This window comes from Pteropus vampyrus, unplaced genomic scaffold, assembly GCF_000151845.1.
Source record: "Pteropus vampyrus isolate Shadow unplaced genomic scaffold, Pvam_2.0 Scaffold4, whole genome shotgun sequence".
In the NCBI taxonomy this organism is placed as follows: domain Eukaryota; kingdom Metazoa; phylum Chordata; class Mammalia; order Chiroptera; family Pteropodidae; genus Pteropus; species Pteropus vampyrus.
The window spans coordinates 10,578,866-10,605,976 of NW_011888785.1; the positions used below are offsets into that span (position 1 = coordinate 10,578,866).

The following is a 27,111-nucleotide window of genomic DNA, read 5'->3' on the forward strand; positions in this document are numbered from 1 at the left end:
AACCACCTCTCATAGCTGCCATGAGGGCACCAACAAGTGTAAGACAAGCCTTTTGATATGCAAAGAACTTACACAACAGAAAGAAATAAGGAAAATAAAGATGAACAAGGTACAAATAAAAACAATATATGTAGGATCTCTATCTTATTCTGAATGATCAAAGTTGATGTATATGATTCATGATGAGGTAGACTGCTAATCTCTGACACATGAATAATACTCCTATACTAAGTGCTGTGCTCCTGCCATCCATGAACGCCTACCCATGAATGTGCTTTGTCTCTTATTGATGCATGAGCTTTATTCACATTAAAGTTGTCACTCATCAAACATTTGCTGTTTACTTTAGTATCACACCTATCTTTCTTTCAGTACTTTCTTATATTAAAATACTTAACTCATCATGATTTATTTTTGTGTATGGTGTGAGGTAGTATTTTTTCCCCACATAGTAATGAAACTGCCCCAACATTTCTTTATGGATTTTATATATGATTTCCTTGAGCTGTTAGCTGATAAACCCTATATGGAGCTCTGTTTTAATTTCTATCATTTTATAGTATATTTTGCTTTCTTGTAGGGAAAGCCTTCTCAAATGTTGTTTTCTATTAACTGGCATTACTTTTCCATATGACCTCTGAAAACATCTTTTCAAGTAATAAAACAATTATTTTAAAATTTCCATTAGAACTCGATTTGTACATTAACATTAATTTTGGGAAAATTACTGTTTAAAAAATACTGAGACCCCTGTGCATGAAAGTGTTAAGATTTCTCATTTATGTATCTATTTTAAATTTCACATCTTTAATAAAGTCTCATAGTTTGCATATTCAAGTTTAATTCTAGGCATATTATATTTTCCATTATTTATACTAACATGTTATTGCAAGTTGTGACATAATTAAGAAATATGTATTTGGTTTCTGCTCCTGGCTCCTGATACAAAGTTCTTAAAATTCTTGTAATTTCCCGAGTGACAGCAACAAGAGCCTTTTGTTATAATAAGGCAATTCTTGGTGGGTTCCTGGACAGCTTCAGAATGGGGGCTAGTCACCAGAAAGGCCAAGCTATGATTAGAAGCCTGGAACTGTCATCTCCACCCCTCATCCTCTGGGGAGGGGAGAGGGGTTGGAGACTGAGTTAATGGTGGATCATGCCTATGTGATGAAGCCTCCATAAAAATCCCCAAATCTCTATGGGCTCAGAGAGCTTCCAGGTTGGTGAACACATGTCCATGTCCACGTGCCAGAAGGGTGGTGTACTCTAACTCCATGGAGACAGAGCTCCTGCACTCGAGACATTTCCGGACTCGGCCCGATGTTCCCCCTTCATCTGGCTATTCATCTGTATCCTTTATAATATCCTTTAAAATAAACCAATAAATGTGTTTCCTTGAGTTCTGTGAGCCATTACAGCAAATTACTGAACCGGAAGATGGGGTTATGGAAGTCACTTCTGTGGTCAGAAGTACAGATGACAACCTGGGACCTGCAAATGGCATCTGCAGGCGAGGGCAGTCTTGTGGGGCTGAGCCCCTAACCTGCGGGGTCTGTGCTAACTCCAGGTATGTAGTATTATAATTGAACTGTAGGACATTCATTGGTGTCTGCAGAGTTGGAGAATTGGCTGGTGTGGAAAAAAACCCCACACATTTGGTGCTAGAAGTGTTATAAGTGGATGGTACAGTAGTTTACCTTTACTAGTATAAGAGAAAAGTACGGATTTTTATGTTTATATTTTACCTAATCATCTCATTAAGTTCTTGGTTTTTCCTTTTTACTATAAAAATTATAATCATAATTAAACAGAACAGCATAATGAACCTTTCAGGTACACATCCTCCAGCTTCAAAAACTATCAACATTTGCCAATCTTATTTTATCTAAACATTCTTTTTTTTCTGTTCTTGGAGTATTTTAAAGCACATTCTAGACCTCGCATTTCACCTACGAATAAGCTCAGTATGTATAGTAAAAGTTAATGATTTTTACACGTTACCATAATGCCAAAAAGTTCAGTGTAAATTCAAACAAGTATATGGTCTTTTTTGTTAAGTCAACGAGTCAATAGATCTACTATAAATGCATTGCGGTCTTAACAGAAAAGGTTCTTGAAATAAAGTAAGAATAATATATTAATTCTATCAGATTAAGAAGAAAAAGGAAGGCATATGTGAATTTTCACTTGAAGTTTCTAAGGCTTGATTGCTCATTGCATATTTGTTTTACAGCTCTGATGACGTGCAAATGGCATACAATAAAATCCTCCCATTTTATGTATGCAGTTCACTAAGCTTTGTAAATATATATAGTCATCCAATTATGAGTATGATCAAAATTTAGAACCCTGAGGCCTCTCTAAAGTCAATTCCTACCCCTAACACTTTCTGTCTCTATGATTTTGCTTTTTTCAGAATTTAACATAACAAATCATACAGTAAGCAGCCTTTTGCTCCTTACTTCTTTCACTTGGCAAGCTTTTGAGATTCAACCTTGTATCAGTGGCTCCTTCTGTTTTACTGCTAAATAGTATCACGTTGTAAGGATGTATGAAATGTTGTTTATCTGTTCACTCGCTGATGGATATTTATTTCCATTTTTGACTCTTATGAATAATACCTTCATGAACACTAATGTACAAGTCTTTGTGTGAACATGCCATGTTTATTCCTCGTGGACAGATACCAAAGAGTGGAACTGCTAGGCTACATGGTCAGAACATTTAACTTTTTAAGAAAATGCCAAACTGTTCTCCAAAGTGGCTGTAACATTTTGTGTTCCCAGCAATGTGTGGCTGTTCTAGTTGTTCCACATCCTCAACAACACTTGGTATTGTCAGTATCTTCCACTTTAGCTATCTTACTATCAGTTATAATAGTTTAGTTCATTCACTTTGATTTTTTAATATGCAATATCATATACAACTAGTGATAACAATTATTTCTTTTTCTCATTGTGCTGTCTAGAGCCTCTATACAACTAGCAAATAACATCAATAATTACAGACATCTATGACTTGATTTTTATTATAACAGAAATGCTTCCAATATTTTATTGGTAGAATCTCACTTAACTACATTTGCAGTTAGTCACATTAGAAAGTGTCTTATTTTTAAATGTTTTTGTCACATATGAACACAGTTTTTATCAAGTATTTTTCAGATCTATTTTGACCTTCTGATGCAATGAACTAACCTACTACATTTCCTAATGTTGAATCATCCTTACATTTGTGAAACAACTCCTAATTGGACTTGTTTATATGCACTACTCGGGTTTATTTAATTTACTAAAATTTATATCAATATTTATAAGTTAATTTGGTCTAGACATGCCCTTCCCAAATTTTGTTCCATGGGATGTATTAGTTTCTGTGTGTGGGGGGGACCCCAACAAAACTGTAATCCTCCATTTCTTCATATGTAAAGTAGGGACAAAATATATAAGGATAACAGAGATAGAAGGGTTAAGGTTAGGAAGACTAAGTGAGATAATGCCTATAGTTGCTTAATAAGTAAATGAGCTAGGATTTCAGCCCAGGCCAGTACTGATCATCCTTGAGACCACTACACTCTTATATCTGTTATTAAAAGATTACACATATAGCTAAAACAAAACAGAAAACAAAACAAAAAACTTCTTATGCAATTTAACAAACAGTAGTAATTTAGTAAAGCTAGAGATTTAAATGAACTTTTTAAATCCTAAAATGATGGATTTTCTTTTTATAATGAACCCTCTAAAAGGAATTATTCGAATATGAACAAGAAGTTAGCCCACCTGAGTATGACTGATTGCTATATGGTTGCCATGGAGAGGTGACTGCCGATCTTTCTCCTTACTGTGCCGACTACTCTGTTTACTACGTTGTAGCTGCTGCCTCAGTTTGGCAATCTGCTTTGGAGAGAGCAGAAAAGAAGCACGAAGAGAACAAAAGTGATTACCAATTTTAAGTACTTACTTCTTTAATTTTTGGATATTAATAAATTAACTTCTCAAAGGTTTCGAGAGGATAGTATTTCACTACGATGATTTATTCTTTCAAGTTTCTATGATTAAGACTATTGAAAATAAATAAATATAAGCTACAAATGCCTCACTTGTACAATTTAAATAATACTGTTGGTAAATACACAGACTAAATTTCCCCAGATTATTTCAGATTTTACGTTTGTAACACCAGAAATATCTTCAACTACTTTTTGTAAGGTGAAAACTAGTATTTCACATGCATTTGATTAAAGTCAAACCCACTCTCTTAATATAAGGACAGCATTAGCTCCTAAGTTCCCATCTTATATAAATAAAATCTATTTGGTTTATCAATTACTAATCACTTTAAAATTGTAGATCTCAGTGGTAAGGAAAATCAAAGCATTTAGTATTAATAATTAATTACTACTTAATATGTTACTATATATTACTCTTTAGTCATACAACTTATTTTTCAGCTTTATTAAGATATAATTTACATAAACATCCTGTAAGTTTAAGGTATACAACCTGTTGATATATTTGCTACATTTATATATTACAAAATAATACCACAAAAGCATTAGCTAACACCTCCATCTCATCACATAATTACAATTTGTGTGCGTGTGCGTGTGTGTGTGTGTGTGATTTGAGATTTACTCTTAGCAATTTTCAAATATGTAATACAATATTACTATAATGAAAAGGCTCTACATTAGATCCCCAGAACTTATTCATCTTATAACTGGAAGTATTTACCCTTTGAACAACCACCATTCCCTCCACCCTCCAGCCCCTGGCAATCACCACTCTACTAGTTCTATGAGTTTGGCTTTTTAGGTCCCACATACAATTGAGATCATACAGTATCTGTTTCTCTATCAGACTTATTTCACTTAGCATAATGCCCTCAAGGTTCATTCATGTTGTAAATGGCAGGATTTCCTCCTTTCTCATGGCTGAATAATATTCTTTATCCATTCATCCATTGACAGACACTTGGCTAGAATAACACAACTTTTAGAAACAAATATAACTTAGAGTTTATTCTCCTAAGTGGTATGGTAACACTCACAAGTTTAAGAGAAAAGTCATTTACTATAATATGGCTTAGAAGTCATTAAACTACTAATATATTTTAGGTGATGTATAATCACTTAAAGTGTGCTAGACCAAGAGTAAAATATTCCTGAGCATTTTAAAGGGAATCATTAGCAGTCTGGGGGAAGTTATTTAATATTGGTATTACTTCCCTTATAGAAAAGATGAGATCAATTAACAGTAATTTCTTAAAAAACTATATATAAGGAGCCCAGTTTTATGTCACCTATTAGGCAAAGTATAAATACAAAGTCAAGTCTCTGAAATATATTGATTCCTTCAAAGAGATAAAGCAATGTATTTTAATATTAGCTAAATGTTTACCTTGAATAACCAATAGCAATAAAAAGCAAAACAGACAGTTGTTATTAAAGCTTATAAATGTTCAAGCGAAAAAGTATATAGGTTGCTTGGGAAACTAACTTTTACCTGTGGCAAATAAAAGATAAACAGCATAGAAGGAAATAAAGCACCTAAACAAAGGAATAATTTATATCCTTTCTTTTATATCGAGATCTTTTGATTCCTGTAGTCTTTTAAAGCTCCTCGTAGCTTACAGAGCTCTCGTATAACATCCTTGCAAAGATATACAAATAAGATTATCTATGTTATTATTTGTGTTCCTGTGCTCTGTTGTAATTACATAACTTTCTTCTAGAGAACATTAATTTTCGTGAGAAAAAAATAAAAATTAGTAAGTAATTATTATAAATTGAGACAGATTATTCTTTATGATAAAAATAAACAGAATTTCAAATTGTACAAGTCATTTAATTAGGATAGAGGTATAAAATTAAGTGTTTTCAGAGTATTAATGATGTTTAGTGGTATTTCAAAAATAGCAAGAGCTTTTATATAGAAGAGCCCATAATGCTTAGAGATTAATCAAGGCAATTTGTACTTCTTCATTTTTAAAATATCTTTAAAAATAAACAAATGAAAATAAGGGCCTTTGAAACATCAAAACAAGACAAAACTTTTTGTTCTAAACAGCTTTAACAAACCTCTGAAAACAAAAAGTCTGCATCATGGTATACATCTTACTTTGCTTGGACTATCAATTTAATATGCACTCTTATGGTTTTCACACAATACTATTTATCTTTGGAATATAAGTTATGCTCCTATTTATTTTTCGGTAGTGATTAGGGTAAAAGTGAAGCTCATCTTCCTAGATATATATACTCAGAACATTAGAAATTTTCGTCAAGAACTATGTAAAATGAAGAAAGACACCATAAATCCTCCTTTGCTTCAGAATACGGGAGGTTCCTGTGTTAAGTACAACACATTCAGAAGAGAGGCAGATCTCCGTAACAACTGCAAATGCTCTCACCTTCCACAGCTTTTACTTAGAATTTCCTTTCTCTTTTCCCTTGGCCATCCAAAGCCATCACTTCTTCCTTACCTTGGTACCACTGGAGAGTAGACACAAATGTGTCCTCTGGGAAGAAGATACAAAAGGAAACTGTAATCTCCACCTCCCCACACACCCCTCCCACCACATTCACAGCTCTAATCCTCTGTGTAAGAGTGGCTCTCGAAAGCCCACACTCCTTCGCATCACAGAGAAACTCTCAGTCCTCACGTTGGTGGGCCTACCCACCCTGGCTACGATGTTGAAATGACCACACCACTTTCCTTTAAAAAAGGAACACGAAGTCACAATGACTGGATTTTTAAAACTAAAATATAGATGACTCTTACTTCGTGTTTCTAAATATATATTAGCTATTCTGTGACCTTAAGAAAAAAATTAAGCATCAAGCTTGAGAGTATTACACTAAAGTGAAATAAGACAAAGAAAGACAAACACTGTATGATCTCATTTATAGGCAGAACCTAAAAAAAAAAAAAAATACAGAAATGGAGAGCAGATTGGTGGTTGCCAGAGGTGGAGTAGGGGGCAGGAAATGGGTGAATATGGTTAAAGGGTATAAACTTCCAGTTATAAGATGAATAAACTCTGGGGACAATGTACAGCATGGTGACTACAGTTAACGATATTACACTGCATATTTGAAATTGCTAAGAGAATAGATCTTAAAAGTTCTCACTACACACAAAAATAGTATGTAAGGCCATGAATGTGTAACTAACCTTTTTGTGGTGACGATCTGATATATACATAAAATAATTACATTGTATATCTTAAACTTATACAATGTTACATGTCAATTATACTTTACTAAGTTTTAAGGAAAAACTAAGAAGAGAGAGGAGCCATCTTTTAACCATGAAAGGGAACCCAAACATGTGAGCTGCAAACTCTTAAAAAGTTTGGGAATAAGTGACTTGGAGTCACAAAGAAGAAATAATAATTGTAGACAGAAGGATTAGCATAAATACTCACAAAGGATGACTAAACCATTGTGGAATTAGATAAAGAAAAATCGGGCCCTGATCCCACTTAAAATCTGAGAACAAGGAACACAGTTTATTATAAATTTTTGGAAACTCGATAACATGCCCTTGTTTGCTATTTTTATCCTGTTAGTTTCCCCTACTATTGTGAACATTTAAAAACAAAATAAAACAATACTAAACTCTTAGCCTCACAGGACTGGTTGAGTATTTTTGCCTCAAGTACTGAAAGGGAGGGAAATATTTCTCAGAATGAACTCTATTCCACGGTAGGCCAGAGCAATGAGAAATCTCAACCTAAAAGGACTAAGTGGTAGCAGTAGGAAGGGAAGCAGCACCCTGGAGCTTTTAGAATAAAAGAAAAAAAATTAAAAGAGAGCTAGCTCAAGATCAGGAAGTAGTCTGCCACTTGCTTTTTTTTTTGAAGGCCACATTCTTTTTTTTATTAAATTCATTGGGGGTGACATTGGTTAATAAAATTACATAGGTTTCAAGTATACAGTTCATTAATACATAATATCCATGTTGTATTGTGTTTGCCACCCAAAGTTAAGTTTCTGTCACCTTATATTTGTATAAGGTGCTTTTATGTGAATGAGGTCTATTTTTCAATAAAAGCATATGAGATAGGTACTATTATTATCACTGTCTTATATGTGAAGAAATTGACAGGTAGAAAGGTTAAAAAGCTTGCTAAAAGTCACACAGAGTGACGTCGGAAGCATGACAGCTCAATGAATAGCCATTAGTTCTTTAGGGTCTCTCCTGGTCTCTCCCCTTGAAGTTATAACAAGAAGAACAGCGATAATTCAAGAAAGAATTGCCTGCTCAACACGTAAAAGTCATACCGTTAAGTGGTGAAATAAATATTTAAACTTAGGAAGTGGAATTCCCATCTGCCATCTTAACCACTATTCTGTATTGCCTAAAGAATCAAGTTCATAACTCACAAGGAGATAAATCTTACAAAAAGTGCAGACATATAAATGGGAATGAAAATTTTGGCAACAGCTGAAATAAGACAAAACAACAACAACAACAACAACAACAAAAAAACCCCCGAACTATTACTAAAGATATTAACTCAACAAATTTTTCTGAAAATGTAGTTTGAGAAGTCATGAATCTCAAGCTGTTATTCACTTTTATATGAAAAAATGAAATATGTGAAAAATTTAGATCTATTCTCTTAGCAATTTCAAATATGCTTATACAGATTGTCTCAAAAGAAAGCTTCTGTAGTCTACGAATAAATTTTATACATTATATCCCTTCACAGTGTTCAAAGGAATTTTCCTTACACTAAAAATATAAATTTAAAACTTTTTTATGCCTTTCCATAAATAGGAATAATCAGTGTTGTTTTCCTGTTTTATTTTAAAGTTGTCGATAGGCAAACTTTAATAAACTAATTGCTATTCATTAAGCTCCATGAAAGTCAAATGAATGAACATAGGCACATGTATGCATAAATGCATAAAGAGCACACACATGTGCAAGTACATAAATATACAGAGGTCACTTGCACGCACATCGACTCCTCCATACCCAAAGACATGCTTGCCCACATGCAGACTCACACAAACCCACTATTCCAGCGACAGAAAGACAGTGATACTCCCACACACAGATTTATCCCCATACACATAGCTAGCTTTGGGACAACTGTTATACACGTAAAATAAGTTTTACTATATAAGTGTATTTACAACTACCGATAAGGCATATTTGTCAATAGAGGCATGTTAATAGTACCAGCGGAACATTTAAAAACACTCAGTTCACAAACCCACGTGACCCCAGACTTATTGCATCTCTTTCTTTTACAGACTAGGAGACACTCTCAAAAATAAAAGGCCTTTCCCAATGTAACACAGCTAATAAATGGCAGATCTAGTCCTTTAGCCTTTAATTTGTAACTTCTATTACCTACCAATACCGCTGAAAGTAATACTAGGTTAATGTTCAACTGCAAATAACTACCAGTCACTACGTATTTGCTCATAATCTCAACCACTCTGCATAGTAACTTCCTTTCTTAGTGATGGAGATATTGCAAGATGTGGAACTGAAATAGAGATAAACAAAAATTTGATGAAGCAATTAACTGACTACATAGTAACATACTGATAAGTTTCTATTTTTTTGATCAGCAGTTTGTATGACCTTAAAAATTGTGCCTGTTTGATACAATTTTAAATAATGAAAAATTACAAAACATCTGTATAACAATTTAATTTGGATTGAGACAGAGACTTTATTAGATAAATATTAAGTATTTTTAAAAGGTTTATCACATAATTCTTTTGATTTCAACGGGACAGTCAAATTCTTCAGACTGTTGTCTTTTAGGTCCAAAGAAAACATTATTGCAATTATTTCCCCTACTATGGTATAATTTAAAAAAAAAAAAAAACTTTTTTAAGTGCCAAAAACTAACAGAATACTAGGGCAAAAGATATACTCTAAATAAAATGATAAAGAAACTTTTATTTTTCTTACTTAAAAAAGGAAGACCACATCAATAATATCTATTAATCATTTGATCAGAAGGGAGAAACATCTCTAATCATTTCATTTGCTTGTTACTGCTCCAGGAGGTTCCCTCAAAGAAAAACTATCTTACTAATGAGAGGAGGGCTCATTGGTGAGATAAAAAGCAACTCATGATTTTTCCTTATTTCCACTGAAGGACTTAAGAATAGTAAACCCGCTTTTTTTCCATTTATCTTATTAAAATCAGGAATAGTAAAAAATAATCAAAACAATTACACAATGGTATTATTTTTGTTCTCTCTGGGAATGTCACCCCCTGGGATAAAGCGATTTGCCTACTGCTTACTATAAAAACAGCGGATTCCCCAAGCTCTCTGTTTCTCTCCTATAAAGTGATGTCCATATGCAGGCATCCATTTGGGCCCCTCCCCACTACCCTATGGCACCTGGGGTTGAGGGGAACAAATGCAAACAGTCTTGATGATACTTGCTATGCTGTGAATAACAAAGTCCACTGTCTCTAAACCGGGAGTCTCATGCCTCTGCCAGCATCCATGAAATAGTAAAAGGCAAACTTCTTAGACTCTAAGTAGGAAAAAATCAAATCCAAGACCTAAGAGGGTGTACTTTCTCCTTTGCCTCAAAAGAAGAGGGGATTTTAATGGCACAAATTGGGAAGTTTGATGTATGCTGCACACAGATAAGGGGACATGTTAAACTGGTATCTGACTCCCACTCCAGATACTAAAAATGTTGAGCTAGGATAACAGACGTTCACTGTTACATTAGAATTAGACTAAGCTCTCAGACGTGAACTGACCAAAAACTGTGAGAGTTTCCCAGGAACCATTTGGGAAATTTGAACGTGAGAGTCACTGTGAAAGGCTGTCTTAGGTCCTATGTAAGAGGGCCACCTAAAAGGGTGAACAGAACACTGCAGCTAGGAAATTCTATTTCTAGCATTCTAGAGAACAAGGGACTCACTAACTCAGAAAGATAGAAATGTAAGAAACGCTCAACAACCAGTGGTCTCCAAAGAACCCATGAAATTACAAAAGTCAATTTTAAAAATCTGTCAAGCCCAGGGAATGTACAGGCATCTTATAATAGTACCAGTCAAGTAGGAACATTTCTATTCCCCTTACCTTTCCCTCTCTCCCCCACGCTCCAACTCCAGAGGGGTCAGAAACAGTAGCTATGGAGTTAGGAAGGAGGTGAGCAAGAAACAGAAAAGGAGCCTCCAGGATCCCTTCACCCATGAAGTCACCCAGTTGTAGTAGGCCCTAGTTGGGAGAAGAAGAGTAGCTATAACCATGAAAGAAGTTAGAGCTTTGACTATTATAAGTGACTGGAAAGCATGCTCACTTCAAGAGACCACAGGAGTGTGGGTGATCAGTTTCTCGTTTTGTACCATAGGCAGGAGACAACTTCTCCTACTGAATAAGGAGTGGGAAGTAATAATATAAAGCCCTTTTGTGATTATCCCTTAAAGTCTTAGTTGCTTTTCCTAATATGTAATTAAGTTCTTTAAGAAGCAGATTGTTATCTACTGTTTCTTTTGAAATTCTAGATGCTTTGTACAATACTGAGCAGTCTTATTCATTTGATGTTATTCTATGAATAAATTCAGTGCCACTAAAGGCTGATGAGGTATGTGAAAAGAAATCTTAAAAATTTACCATTGTTCTTTTACCTTTACTAAATGTATAGAAATCAAGCTCCATAAAAAGTGATAAATATTAATTAAATCTTTATCATTTACTTAGCTGACTTCTTAAACTCTAGTTATGCTATATAAATCAATTTTAAATTGTGTTATATAAACAAGGACCCATATATCTAAGCAATGGAAAAATACACTTATATACTTGTTTAGTGTGTAAAATCTAAATAAAGGTTGGGACAATAACCCTTCAGTATACATAATTCAAAGGAAGAAAATTAATCTTCTCATAAAGAAAAATGATGTCTCTCTTAAATTCATTTCCTTAACATGGACACAAACCACAATCTCATAATACAGTGTTATTAATTATAGTGTCTGATAAATGTATTGATAATCTGATTGCCATTTCTTTGTAGGTTAATTTACTTTTTTTCCTACTTGCAAAGAAGTGTGTGTGTGTGTGTTTGCCCTTGATCTACAATTCCATTACATTAAATACCTAAAGGTTGGAATTTTTACTTTGTCCTGTTTTTCCTCCTTGGGGCTAGTGGGCTTTCTCAATATAAAGATACACATTGTTCTCCATATCTAGCAAATTTTCAACCTTTAAAATTTTTCTCTTCCTTGATGCTTATTATTTTTACATTCTAGAACACTTAAGTCAGTTTCACATGGTTCTTAACTTCTTTTCATGTTTAAACTTCTTTATCATTTTGTTCTATTTTCTAGATGATTTGCCTATCCAAACTTTCAATTCTTAGTGGAATCTTTTGATTCACTAATTCCCTCTTCTGCTATGTCAAGTTAATCCACCAGAGTTTATTTCACCAAATTTTGTTACTTAAGATTTGCGAATAAAAAAAAAAAAGCCTGCTTTTATTTACTTCTATTCTTATTGCAAGTAACTATTTCATTTGAAATTCTTAAACTTTCTTATTTTAAGTTCTTTTTGGGGATTGTGTTCTTATCTTTATATCCTCAGGTGTGAATGATCCTATTTAATGTATTGGTTGTCTCTTATGGCAACAGATTCCTTACATTTCCTAAAATACTTGTTTGCAAGCTTACTTTATGTGAGAGTTTTATCCTTTGTAAGCTCTTTTCTGCCATGTTGTGTCATAGCTGCTCAGACTAGCCCTCTGCACAGCTCCAGAGCAGGTCTTGAAATAGGAACTCTGGGCCTTTGGTCCCACATGGGTAGAGCTCTATTCCAGATGCCACACACACACAACATATGGTTACTATTTCCATTTTTGTATAGCTGCCTCTCTGAACCACAGGAAAACACCAACAGTGTCATGTGGAGTTATTTCACGCCTAGTTTTATTGCCTAGAAACATGGCCCCAGTTCCAATCTCCTGCCATTTGCAAGACACTCTTAAAAGGTGTAGGAATATTATACTCTCTTAACTTTGGCTTAAAAATTCTCCCATAAGCCCCGGCCAACATGACCTGGGTTCGTGAGCCAGATGGCATTGATATCCACTCATCATTAAGGATTTCTTTTCTATTCATGGCCTGCAGGGGTTTTCCTTGTCTTAAACATAGCTAGAATTTATTTATTTATTTGAAAAATTTTCACATTGCATTCTTCTAAGCTTGGAGCAAAGTGGAGACAGATTTATACAGGTGCTTTCACTGACATCTGAGTCAGAAATCTTGATGTAAATTATGAAAGGGAGAGTATATATGTGATACAATACAGCTGAATTTGATCCTATGACAAGGAAGTAGGTCAAGTTATTTTTTTAAAACACTGAATTTTGGTAGTACATAACTTTTTAAAAATATTACTATTTCAATAATAGTCTTCATTTTTCAAAATTTTCTCAAATTCCAATTCTGTTATCTATTATACGTATTCCTGGTTTTACTTTTAGTCTTTACCCATGTATTCTTATCATTTTTCCAGCCACAGTTATATAACATATAGAATTTAATATCTTCATGACATTACATGGAAATCTCACCAGCCTTTTATAACTAGTCCTTTCTTTTTCATTTTTACCAAGGTATAATTTACATTTCCTTATTAACTTCATCCATTATAAGGGTAAAATTCAATAAGTTTTAATTACTTTGCAGAGTTGCATAATAATCACAATGCAGTTTTAAAACTTTTTCATCACCTTCAAAATTTGCTTTGACTCTATTTGTTGCCAATCATCACTCCCTCAGCCCCACTCCCAGTCACATGCAATCACTAATGGGCTTTTTGTCCTTCTATAAATTTGCCTTTTCTGGCATTTCAATATAAATGTACTCATAACATGTAGTCTTATTTATCTGGCTTCTTTGCCTTCATAAGGATTGGCAAACTACACTCTGCAGGCCAAGTCTAGCTTGCCACATATTTTTGTAAATAAAACTTATTGGCACATAACCACACCTACTCTATGCTATGTCTGCTCTCACACTACAATAGCAGAGTTGAATAGCTGCAACAGAAATAATATGGCCCACAGAAGCTAAAATATTTACTATCTGGATTTTCACAGAAAAAATTTGCTGACCCTTAACTTAGTAAAATGTTTTGAGATTCACTCACATTGTAGCATGTATCAATATTCAGTATAGTTTCTTTTTATTGCTGAATAGTATGCTATTGCATGAATATAGCACATTTCGTTTATCCATTTACCAACTGACTGATATTTTCCACTCTTCAGTTGCTCTGAATAACTGCTATAAACAATTGTGTACATGTCTCAGTGTAAACATGTTTTCATTTTGCTTATAAAGACTCTTAGGAATGAAATTCCTGGGTTACTTGTTAAGCTTCTGATTAACTGTTAAAGAAACTGTTTTCCAAAGTGGCCGTGCCATTTTATATTCCCAAGAACATTTGAGGGTTCCAGGTTCTCTTCATCCCTGCCAACACTTGGCACTGTCAGTCTTTTTAATTAGTCATTGTAGCTGGTGTGTAGTTGTAACTTGTGCTTTAAATTTGTACTTCTCCAGTGACTAATGATGCTGAATACCTTTTGCCATCCATATATCTTTGGTGAAATACTTCTATTGAAGTGTCTTACCCATTTTTAAGTGGACTGTCTTATTTTTGATTGGTACGGCTTCCTTACATATTCTGCATATAAGTCCTATATCAGAGACATAATTTGCTAATATTTCTTCCAGTCTGGGACTTACTTTTGCATTCTCTTAGATGTGTCTTTTGAAGTGTAAATGTTTATTTTAATCAAGTTCAATTATTTTTTCTTTTATGGCCTCGCTATGGATGTTATAGCTAAGAATGCCTTGCCTAATCCAAGGTTTTCTAGAAATTTTATAATTTCAGAGCTTATATTTAGGGCTATGAACCATTCTGAGTTAATTTTTCTCCATAGTGAGAATTAAAGGCTTACGAGTTTTCCGTACATATGGATATACAATTATCCCAACTCCACTTGTTGGAAACATTGTCCCTTTCAATTGAATTATGTTGGTGCCTTTGTTGAAAATCAACTGACCATAAATATAAGGGTTTGATCCATTTATCTATATATCTTCTTTTATTCTAATACTTTGCCAACTTCTTTAATGTACATTTATAATTATTATTAAAATTATGTAATTTAAGTCCTCCAATTTTTCCCTTGCTTTCAAAATTATTTTGACCATTCTAGGTCCTTTGCATTTCCACATAAATCTTAGAGTTACCTTGTCAATTTCTACTAAAAACAAAAATTCTTGGATTTTAACAGGGATTACAGTGAATTAGTTTGGGGAGAATTACCATCTTAATAATAATACTGACTGTTACAATCCATGAAAAAAGTAAATCTTTCCATTTATTTAAATCTTCTTGAGTTTGTCCAGCAATGTTTTGTTGTTTTCAAGATATAAGTCTTACACTATTTTGTTAAATTTATCCCTAAATATTTTAATCTTTTTTGGTACAACTGTAATGAATTTCCTTATTTTTTGGATTGTTCGTAGTTATAGGTATCTAGGCATACAGTTGATTTCTGTATGTTTACAATTGATTTCTGTATGTTGATCTTGTATCCTGCAACCCTGCTGAACCTGTTTATTAATTCTAGTAATATATTTGTATATTCTTAAGGGTTTCTACATATAGCATCATGTTACCTACGAAAAAAGGCAATTTTACCACTTCCTTTACAATCTGGGTATTTTTTTTCTTTCTGATTGCACTGACTAGAATCTTCTGTGCAATACTGAATGGAAGTAGTGACATGGTAACAGTGGACATTGTTGCCTTGTTCTTAATTAGAAAGAAAGCGTTCTGGCTTTCACTGTTAAATGTAATCTGTAGGTTCTTCGTAAGAGTCTTGTATCAGGCAGAGAATGCTCTTTAATTCCTGATTTGATTTTTTTCTCATAAATGTGGAGTTTGGAAAAATGATTTCTCTGACTCTACTGAGATGATTACATGGTTTTGTTCTTTATTTTATCAATATAGTGTATTATATTAATTGAATTTCAGATCAGAAACCAACTTTGCAATCCTGGACAAATCCCACTTGCTTGTGATGTCTAATTTTTTTAATATGCTGCTGGATTTGGTTTGCTAATATTTTGTTAAGGGTTCTGCATCTATATTCAAGAAAGATATTGATCTGCCATTTTATTTTCTTGAGATGTCTTTGTTTGGCTTTGAAATCAGATTAACTATGGCCTAGTAAAATAAATTGAGAAGTAGTCCTTTCTCTCCCATTTTCTGAAGGAACTTGAAAGATTAACATTATTATCTTCTTTAAATATCTGATTAGAATTCACCAAATATGATACTGGGGTTTTCTTTTTGGAAAGATTTTTAATTGCTCAACTTCTTGTTATAAGTCTATTCATATTTTCTATCTGTTCTTAAATCAGTCTAGGTAATTTGTGTCTTTCCAGTAATTTGTGTCTCTCGAGGAATTCATCTTCCATTTCATCTTAGTTTCTAAACTTATGACATAAATTTGATCACAGTATTCCTTTATAATACTTTTTAAGTTTTATAAAGTTGGTTAATAATGTCACTCCTTTTCACTGCTGATTTTGGTGATCTGTGTCTTTTTAACTCGGTCAGTCTAGCTAAAGGTTTGTCAACTTTGTTGATCTTTTCAAAGAACCAACTTTTACTTTCATTGATTTTCCTCTTATATTTTTGTTTCATTGGTTTCTGCTACATTCTTTATTATCTCCTTCCTCTGGTTGCTTTTGGTCTGGTTTGCTCTTCATTTCTAGTTTCTTAAGATGGAAGCGTAGGTACTGATTTGAGCTTTTTTAAAAAATATATATATACACATTTAGAGGTATATTTTCTTTGAAGCACTGCTTTAGCTGCACACATAAATTCTAAGTTGCCTCTCTGTTTTCATTCATTTAAATATTTTAAAATATGCCTTGTGTTATTAGAAATGTATTGCTTGATTGACAAATATTTGGAGTTTTCTAAGATTTCTTTCTGTTACAGAATTTCAACCTTTTGTAATTTATTGAGATGTTTTATGGTCTAGCATATGGTCTAACTTAGAGAACGTTTCACACGTTTGAAAAGAATGTGTATTCTGTAGTCACTGGGTAGTTTACTATATATGTCAGTTAGGTCAAGTTAATTGATAGTGTTGTTGAAGTCTTCTATCTCCTTGCTGATTCTCTCTCGTTAGTTGTTCCATCAAATACTGAGAATGGAGTTTTGAAATTTCCAATTACAACTGCAGAAATTGTATTTTTCCTTTCATAGTCTTGCTTCATGCATTTTGGGACTGTTGTTAGATATATACACAATTTATGACTGTTATATCTTCCTGATGTATTGACATTTTTATCAGTATGAAATACGTCTATTTGCCTTCAGTAATACTTCTTGTCAAAGCTTATTTTGTCTGATAAGCTTTCTTATGATCACTGTTTATGCTATGCATCTTTTCCCATTTTTTACTTGCAACCTAGTTGTGTCTCTGAATCTAAGGTGTGTTTCTTAGAGCATACAGCTGAGTGTTGCTTTTTTAACCAGTTTGACAATCTCTGCCTTTTGAGTAGAACATTCAGTCCATTCACACTTAATGTAATTATTTAAATAATTACATTAAGTGTGATTTACTTCTGCCATTTTGCTATTCAGATTCTATTTGCATCACACTTTTTTTTATTCCTCTGTTCTTCTTTTACTGCTTACTCTTGTGATATTTTTTAGTGTACCACTTTAATCACTGATATTTTTATTTTCTATTTTTTAGAGTTATTTTCTTAGCAAATGCTCTAGGGATTATAACATACATCTTAACTTATCATAATATACTTCAAAGAATACTTAATTCCACTAAAATGGAAACTATAACCTATGCCCTTTCCCTTGTCCCTCTTTTGTGTTATTGTCATATGTATATTTCAGGTACATATGTTATAAGCTCAACACAGTAGTGTTATAATTATTGTTTTATATGATTTTATGTTTTAAATATGTGGAAAAATGAGAAAAATATATTTATAGACTCTTTCATATTTACCCACATATTTGCCATACCTAATACTTTTTAATTCTTCTCATAGATTTTAAGTAACATCTAGAGATTTCCTTTAATATTTCTGGCAAGACAGTTTAGTAGCAAAAAATTCTTTCAATCTTTATCTGGGAATACTTCAATTCACCTTTACTTTGGAATACTAGTTTTTCTAGATATAGACTATTTGGTTTACTGTTTTTCTTTATTTTAGTACTTTGAACATGTCATGATTTATGGGCTCTACTGTTTCTGACAAAAAAGTCAGCTGTTAAAGGTATTATTGGTTTCTCATGTGTAATGAGTTGTTTTCTTCTAGCTTTCAAAATTTTCTCTTTTCTTTTGGCTTTCAACAATTTAATTATGATGTGTGTCTGTGTGGCTCTTTTTGTATTTTTCTACTTGGAGTTTGTTGAGTTTCTTGAAATCTACAGATTTTTTTTTTTCATCGAATCTGTAAAGTTTTCTGCCATTATTTCTTCTAATAGTTTTTAACTCCCCTCTCTCTCTCACGTCTCCTGGGTCTTCCATTATGTGTATGTAGACATATTTAATGTTTCCCCACAGGTCTGTAAGGGTCTTTTGATTTTTCCTCTGTTTCTCTCTGGCATCGGGGTGCATAAATTCTGACATATATTCAAATTCGCTGATTCTTCTGCCATCTCAAATCTGCTATTGAGCCCAACCAGTGAATTTTTTATTTTAGTTGCTATTCTTTAACTCTAGAGTTTTTGTTTGTACCTTTTTTTATAATAATTATCTCTTTGTGAAAATTCTTTATTCATTAAAACACTGTCATCCTACTTCCCTTTAATGCCTTCAACATGGTTTCCTTCACTTCTCTGAACATATTTATAATAGCTGTTTTGATGTTTTTGTCTGCTAGATCCAACATATGGAGACACAGATACAGTTTCTATTGACTGTTTTTTTTTTTTTTTAAGTATGAGTCATACTTGTTCCTTTGCATCTCTAAATTTTCTGTTGAATGCTGGACATTTTTTATAATCCACAGTAGCAAATGTAGATTCTGATTTTCTCTGAGGGCAGCCGTCTTATCTGTTTGTGTTTTAGTAACTTGACAGACTAATAGCCTGTTTTTCCCATAATGTGTGGCCACTGATGTCTCTAATCCATTATTATTTCCCCCTCATATTTCTTTAAGGCTGGCTTTTTAAGACATTTTAGAGCTTGTCTCCAAGTGTTCACCTTTGTGTTCAAAGACTAATCAGAAATTTTATTCAAACATCTTGATCCAGTGAGACTTCCACTCCCAGGACGGGATTTTGTGTAGAATGAGGACTGCATTCAACGTCCGAGCCTTTTATAAGCTGGCCCCAGAATTTATCACCACAAGGCCTGCTTGAATCTCCTCTCTACATATGCTTAGGTTCCACTAATCAGTGATGCATGGGTGGCTTGAGCCCATTTCATTTTCTGCTACACACATGTCTCCAGTCAACCTGGGATATGTGGTGACTTCATTGAGCCTCCATGGCTGTCTTGCCTCCTAGACCTCTGTAAGTCTTGCTACTCCATGAGTCTGTTGCTTGCCACAAATTGGACTACGCCCTCACACAAGTGAAGCTATTGGCACTCCCTGTTCATTTGCAACTAAGATCACTATTTTAACCTACAACACTCCCTATCAAGTGTTCTCTCACCAGCAGGGAAAGCAAACTTCTGGTTTTCAAGACCTGCCCCATCCTGGCTGAAATGCCACATCAACAAAACTGGGGATGAGGAAGATGGGAAGAGGAGGAGCACCAGTTAAGAACACCAGAGAATTATGTTATTCTTACCCTGAGTTCAGGACTTTTCATGAATAAAGCTTCTCAATTGGTTTGGTTGAATTCCAGAGCACTGAATTAGTTGTTTCACCCAACTTTTTGGTTGCTTTGTGTGGAGAGCAATCAAATCCCTCAGTCATGTCAGCCATTCCTTTTTTTAATCATGTATATCATGTGTTGCTGTAGTCCAAAGTTCAACCATGCTACGTCTTGGCTACAACTTTGAGACTATATTTACCTCTGAGATAAAACTGCAAGTTCATTTTTTTGTTATTTCTATTTTATGCATAAATATGTTGCTACTTTAAATATTTTCAACTCGGCTTCCTTTTTTATTTTTATTTTTTGCTACTAGGAAAACAGATTTGTAAATATGTGTTTGTATGTAGGGTAGATATGTGTTGAAAATTTATCTACATTAATATTATAAAGAAGCTACAAAACTGTAATATGGTCAGAGGCAAAATCATGCTAATAGATTGTATCTATTGACTCTAGACACTGCAGTACATGCGAGATACTTACAATCTGTAGTATATGAAAATGATGCTAAAAGGAAACTGTAGCTTATGAAAATGTTTGAGAGAAATGTCAATGCTTATGCTAGAAAAAAATACCACACTGCTAGCCTTTCAAATATTAAGTAGAGTTACACAATGATACAGAAAATAGAGTAAAAAGATAGAGCATAATTTTGAGTTCGATATCTAAAATAAACTATTTAACAACTTCAGCTAAAACAATTAAACTAGTTTGGTTCTCTTGCAAAGTGATCAGATTATCTCACTGAAATGATCGTAACAAACTAGATGTCCACCTTTCTAAGGAGCATTTACATAGGAGATGATGGACTAAATGACCTTCCAAATAGATAAGAATTTACATAGATAAAACATAACACTATCATAAAAAATAATCTAAAATATAAAGATTATCATAATTTGGGTTATTCATAACAAATAAAGGAGTGGGTCATAAAAACTATTTCTAAAAGATATGAATTCTACTGTACAACTGGATCTCAAAGGGCAGCAATATACTGGCTACCACAAAAAAGCTATTAGAAGCAGCACTTTCTTACCATTGTACAAAGCTACTGTCTATAGTTCTGGTTGCTCTAACTCAAAACAAGAAAGTTGAAGTGCGAACAAAAGATAATGAAAATGAAGATATTGAGATTATTACATAAAATCAGAATTCATTCTGGAAAGGCAAAAGCTAAGAGTGTGCATAACAAATATTTATAAAGAACATTAAGGTCACAAACAAGGTAAACTCAGATTTTTACACCAAAATGTGAAAGGCAACCCATAAACTCTGAAAGAAGTAAGCTCAGCAAATAAAGGAACTACTATTATATTCAGGAAACAGCAAGATAACTTGCTAGGACCAAAATAGGTTATAGACTGAGAACAGAAATAACTTACCTCTTTTAGTTGATCGGCACTCCCCCATGATGCAGAACGCTGATGTGACCTCTTTTCGGCTCCCTCTTCTGCCCAACAGCTAGGTGTCTTTAGAAAACCAAAGTAAAACAAAATAAAAAATAAGGAATTTTGTCTTTACTTATTCTCACAGCAACTCAAACATATTTCAAAATCTTGGCACATACCAGTTAAGGGGCTATACTAAATACTAAAATCCCTTAAACGCTAACATTTTCATGACCATGTGAAATGTTTAAAACATTCTGAATTAGACATGATCAATTTAAGATACCTCTGAGTAGTGTTACTCAAAATATTTTGTTTTTCACATTAACGACATTAATGAAACACCCAGATATAATACAAAACACTAAACTCCTAACAGTAAGACCAGTTAGTAGTGTTATTAAAAAAAGGAAATTACACAATATTAAAGTATCATTCTTAATACATGAAAGTATGCTCAATATAATAGAAATTACGGAAAGTAAAAACCATAACTTAAAGATAGACAAAGGGTAATGATTTTCACAAAAATATATCTGATATAAAAAATTATGTTTTATTACCTACTGAAAAAAATCATCACTTATGCTGAGGCTGCACCTGTCAGTCTGCATAATATGAAGAAGCCATCAGTTCTATTTTGTATACAATTTAAAATGCTTGTGGACAATTTTTAAAATAATTACCACCTCTTAAAAGTAATGAAACTCCAAAATGAAACCAAGAACAACTGAATGTTAATTGAATAAAAATACAAAGAACCTGCTTAAACAGTTCAAATACTAAAGTGAAGCTATTTAGTCATAACTTAGAGAGTAAAATATTTTATTCAATTGGCAAGTGCAAGTATAAGAGGCATCACTATATTAAATGTGCTTTCAAAGAACTACTTAGTTACTAAAATTTCCTAAGTTCAGTCCTAGAAAAGACAAACTCCTCTGAAAATAATTTAACGCTTCCCTAAGTAGTCATATCTTTAATAATCAATTTATTCTAAAACTATTCAATCATATCACTTTATTTAAGTCAAACTTTTATTTTGAGAATTTATATGCCTTAATACTTTTACCTTTCTACCAAGCATATTACTCTTTGACGAAAATCAAATGATTAAGGATCACAATGTTTAAAATTCAATGTGCATTCACGAAAAATGAGTCAAATTTCTTGCATGTTCCGTAATTATCAACAATAACACTTAAAACACTCTTTATTCTGTATGGCTCTAATATTTTCAAAGGACATTAACATAACCTGTATCTCCAACTCAGAGATAAATCAATAGCCACGAAAAGTTTGCAACTGCTTTAACACTGCTAAGCATGCCAATGGCAAATGGAACTAAATCTGAGGTTTCTTATCTCACAGAATTATCTTTCATCATACTATCTTTTCTTAAAACTGAATGTGAAAACTTATTTCAGAATACAGTATTAATTACACAAAAGAAATAAAAACTACAAAAGAATATTTATGTTCCTGAAAGCCAGCTAATAAAATAGTTTAAAAGTATAAAACCACTACTACAGTACTCTCAATCATGTAGCTATAGACTTATGTGCATATAAATTGTGTAAGTATATTCATCAGTCTCAACTTTTCTAAAAAATCTCCCCACAGAGTAATTTCATTATAATCACATCAATTTAAAATAAATAGTATGAAAAATGCTCTAGTCTATAAATATATTCTATAAACTGTACTGTCCAATATAAAAGCTACTAGACACATGCAATAATTTAAATTTAATGAAAATGAAATAAAACTAAAAATTCAGTCCCTTAGTCACACTGGCACATGTTAAATGCTCAATAACCACATGTGGCTAGTGGCTACTGGCTGCCACACAGGACAGCACAGATATAGAACATTATCGTCATTACAGAAAGTTCTATTGAGAGCAGTGTTCTGTGCATTTAACTCATTTTTTAATGAGTTATTTCGGTCAGAGAAAAAACAAAAGATGGCTACTTGGTTTAACCAAATCTATTTAAAGCTCATGCTTGTGAAGTCACAGAAGATGAAATAATTTGTATCCAGTTTGTTAAATCTGAGTATTTGAGAAGTGTTTTATCATTTAAATTAGAAAAATACCATAAGGTAGCAAATTTCTTTCCTTTCATATCAGCGAGAAATTTTTTCTAACTAGCCTGTTATTCTGTCAATCTAGAGTAGAATTTTATGAACAACAACACTTATAACATTGCTCATGGATGTTAGTAAAAATATATGATAAAAGGGTTCCATGGTCAAATTTATTTTGGAAATAATGTATATTATACTTCCTCTACTCGATATACAATGCAATTAGCATTTCAGAAACTCAAACATACAAACACACAGGGAGAGACACACTCACTTTTTCAAAAAACCTCCTTTCCTTTTTCTCTTACTTATATGACCCCATGACACTTACTTTAGAAGTACGCTTATTAACACCCGCCACAGACAGCTTGGAAAAAAAGATAATCCTCAAAAATTTGTATCGTATATAATAGCTTGTTCTTCAGCCACCATACTTGAGAGAATTTTTCTTTTCTAGCTGCCCCCACTTAGATTACCAGGGCAATGCAGAACCAAAGCCTGTCTCTAAGACTGCTGACAAATGGTGGTTGACTAAAAAATTCCCCTGTCTAAAAAAGTTACGTTTCAGTAGAAGAGGCCATTTTTATTTTCACCTCTCAGAATTATCCTAAGTCCAGCCCATGAAGCTATGTCTCCAGTCCCCAGGTTCATCCTCCTACCTCTGGTTTCCTGTGTGAGCACTGCTGCTTCTCTGAGTACAATACAGAGAAAATAGTACTACTGCACAGGACCACACACTTGTTTTTAAGACTATATTTTAGGAGCAATTCTAGGTTCATAGCAAAACCGAGAGGAAGTTAGAGATTTCTCATGTCGTCCTTGCCCCAACACATGCACAGCCATCCTCCACCAGAGTGGTACATTTGTTACAAGTGAAGAACCTACAATGTCACATCATTATCACCCAAAGTTCATAGTTTATATTCAGGTTCACTCTTGGTATTGCACATTATAAGATTTTAGACAAATATACAATGACATGTCTCCATCATTACAGTATCATACAGAGTCTTTTCACTGCCCTAAAAATCCTCTGTGCTCTGCCTATTCATTCCTCCCCATACTCAACCCCTGGCAACCACTGATCCTTTTCACTGTCTCCATAGTTTCGCCTTTTCTAGAATGTCATATAGTTGGAATCGTACAGTAGGTAGCCTTTTTAGAGTGGCTTCTTTTCCTCAGTAATACACGTTTAAGATTCCTCCATGTCTTTTCATGGCTTGATAGCTCATTTCTTTTTAGTGCTGAGTAATATACTGTTGTCTGGATGTACTACACTTTATTCATCCAACTATTAAAGGACATCTTGGTTGCTTCCAAGTTTTGGCAATTATGAATAAGCTGCAAACTAACACCTAGATTTTTGCGTAAACATACATTTGCAACTCCCTTGGGTAAACACCAAGGAGCATGAATGCTGGATCATGTGGTAAAAGTATGTTTAGTTTTTTAGGAAACCACTAAACTGTCTTCTGAAGTGGCTGGACTATTCCGCACTGCCACCAGCAATGAATGAGAGTTCTGTTGCTCCACCACTGGTCAACACTTGGTGTTGTCAGTGTTCTAAATGTTGGCCATTTCAATAGGTGTGTGTGTAATGGTATCTCACTATTTTAATTTGCATTTCCCTGATAACAATGATGTGAAGCATTTTTTTTCATACGCTCATTTGCCATCTTCCTTGGTGAGGTATCTGTTAAGTTCTTTGGTTCATTTTAAAATTCAGGTTGTTTATTTTCTTATTGTTCAGTTTTAAGAATTCTTTGTATATTTTGGATAAGTCTTTTATCGGATGTGAATATGGGCACGTTTGTTATACATTTATTCATAAACCAGTAAAGGCAGATATGCTTTCCTGTTTTATCAACTTCAAAACATATCAAACTAACTCCTAGCAAGAAATATTTTGTTTTCAATATGTAAGAGCCTAAAGCCACTTCTAAAGAATCACCCGCAAAAACAAAAGAACTAATAACTGCACAGTATTCTCTTAATCTTATTTAAAACTTATTTAAATCTTATATAAAAGTTTTAAATTTATTTTTGTATGGTTCATCCTTGCCTTTGAAATGTACTGTAGTCTATAATATTTTATGGATATATGATTATTGAGTGCTAATTATTAAACAGTACTTAGATGATCCTTAGTATTAAAGTACTGATAAACCTGGCAAGAAATAGAATCGCTTGAAAATTGATGATGCGTTAATTATGACTGCAGACTGACTTAAAGTTTTAAAAAGGTTTTAAAATAGATAGTGACAAAGCCTTCATTATTTATAAATAAATCCTTTGGAGATTTGGTTTTCCTTTGACTAATAGAAAGTTTTAAACTTCTTTTAAACTTTTAAAAGACAATTTTGAAAAGTCTATCCTTGATGAAGCTTTAAAAAGGAGCACAAAAACATTATGATTCCAATATTTTTATCCTTTGTTCTCCTGGTAACTGTATATAAGTACAGTCTTGTAACCAGATATAAATAGCTGCTTCACTTGAAAATAAAGAGTGTAGAAAGGAATAGTTCAGCTGAAAAAGCATTAGGAATTCAGTTATAGGAACAGTTACATACTCAAATTTTTTATCGTGCTCCAACTATATACTGAGCTATGTGCTTATTATACTAGACCGGTTTCAAAGTGTGGTCCCTGGATAAGTATCATCAGTCTCATCTGGAAACACGTCAGAAATGCAAATTCTTAGGTTCAATCCCAGAATTACTAAATCTAGAATTCTTAAATAAAGTCCAGCAATCTGTGTCTTAGCGAGCTATCCAGATGATTTGGATGCAAGCTAAAATTTGAAAACCACTGTTAGGTTAAGGAAATAAAAATGAATAAGAAATAGCTTCTGCACTCAAGGTACCATGCTGACCATACACAAACTCAATTTTCTTGTAGGCTAAAATCATTAACAAGTATAATATCAACTTGTATATAATTATATCTTTAGAAATTAACATAAGCTAATGTAAACACTGTTTTGAACCAACAGAATATTATACTGATAGGGAGAGATTTTTCTTTACTGAGGAACATTAAACAGTGGTCTCTAGCAATAACATGCCCAAGTATTTAAGTAAAATGTACAAAATACATGTCTGTTTAGCCCTCAATGAGTTTAAAACACAAGTGAATGAAAGTCTGTGAAGTAACGGTTTGTGATCTCCTAGATTATTAACCAGTGAATTTATTAGGAAGCTACATTTGTTTCTAGATCTCAAAATGAGAAGGAGGGAGGGTATTGGTGTTAAATCTCTGGATTGCAATTTTTTAAAACAGGAAGTAACACAGAAATCAATTATTGCATCTGTGCTAGACATGATAAAATGAAATAATTTGCCTTACTCTGTAAGAAATGCTAATTTGAGAAAAAGCAATCATAAATGTGCCAACGACCTTAAGAATAGTCATAGTAATTCTACATTCAAGAATTAACATGAGATGTACACCAAGAGAGGAACTGGAAATAAATTAAATGTCTACCAATAGGGAAATGAAAAATCGCAGCACATTCTTATAACAACGACAACAAAAAACCCAGCACATGGATTATAATCTCACTTTAGTAAAGCAAAAAAGGTATTTCAAAATTTAAATAGTAGTGGGAAGTCTAGATAATTCTATAGTGAATCCATAATACTGTTTTCAGTTGAATGAGAAAAAAAAAATCAGAAAAAAAAAAGACAACCATTTTTAGGAATATTTGATAGCATGGGAAGATATTATAACTTATTAAATTAAAAAGGT

General features: G+C 33.2%; 1 protein-coding gene across 5 annotated transcripts in view; it reads right to left on the reverse strand.

The window, feature by feature from the left end:
• The window catches only part of GLCCI1 (glucocorticoid induced 1), a 93,949-nt gene that overhangs the window by 22,033 nt on the left and 44,805 nt on the right, over nt 1–27,111 (reverse strand). For 2 of the 5 annotated variants that reach the window (XM_023532972.1, XM_023532976.1), the window contains exons 3-5: nt 21,274–21,360; nt 11,084–11,221; nt 3,783–3,899 (exon numbers count right to left, since the gene is read on the reverse strand). In XM_023532972.1, coding sequence (XP_023388740.1) covers nt 3,783–3,899; nt 11,084–11,221; nt 21,274–21,360 — 342 coding nt within the window. The remainder of the gene's footprint in view (nt 1–3,782; nt 3,900–11,083; nt 11,222–21,273; nt 21,361–27,111) is intronic. The other 3 variants (XM_023532980.1, XM_023532983.1, XM_011364621.2) reach the window with 3 other exon arrangements.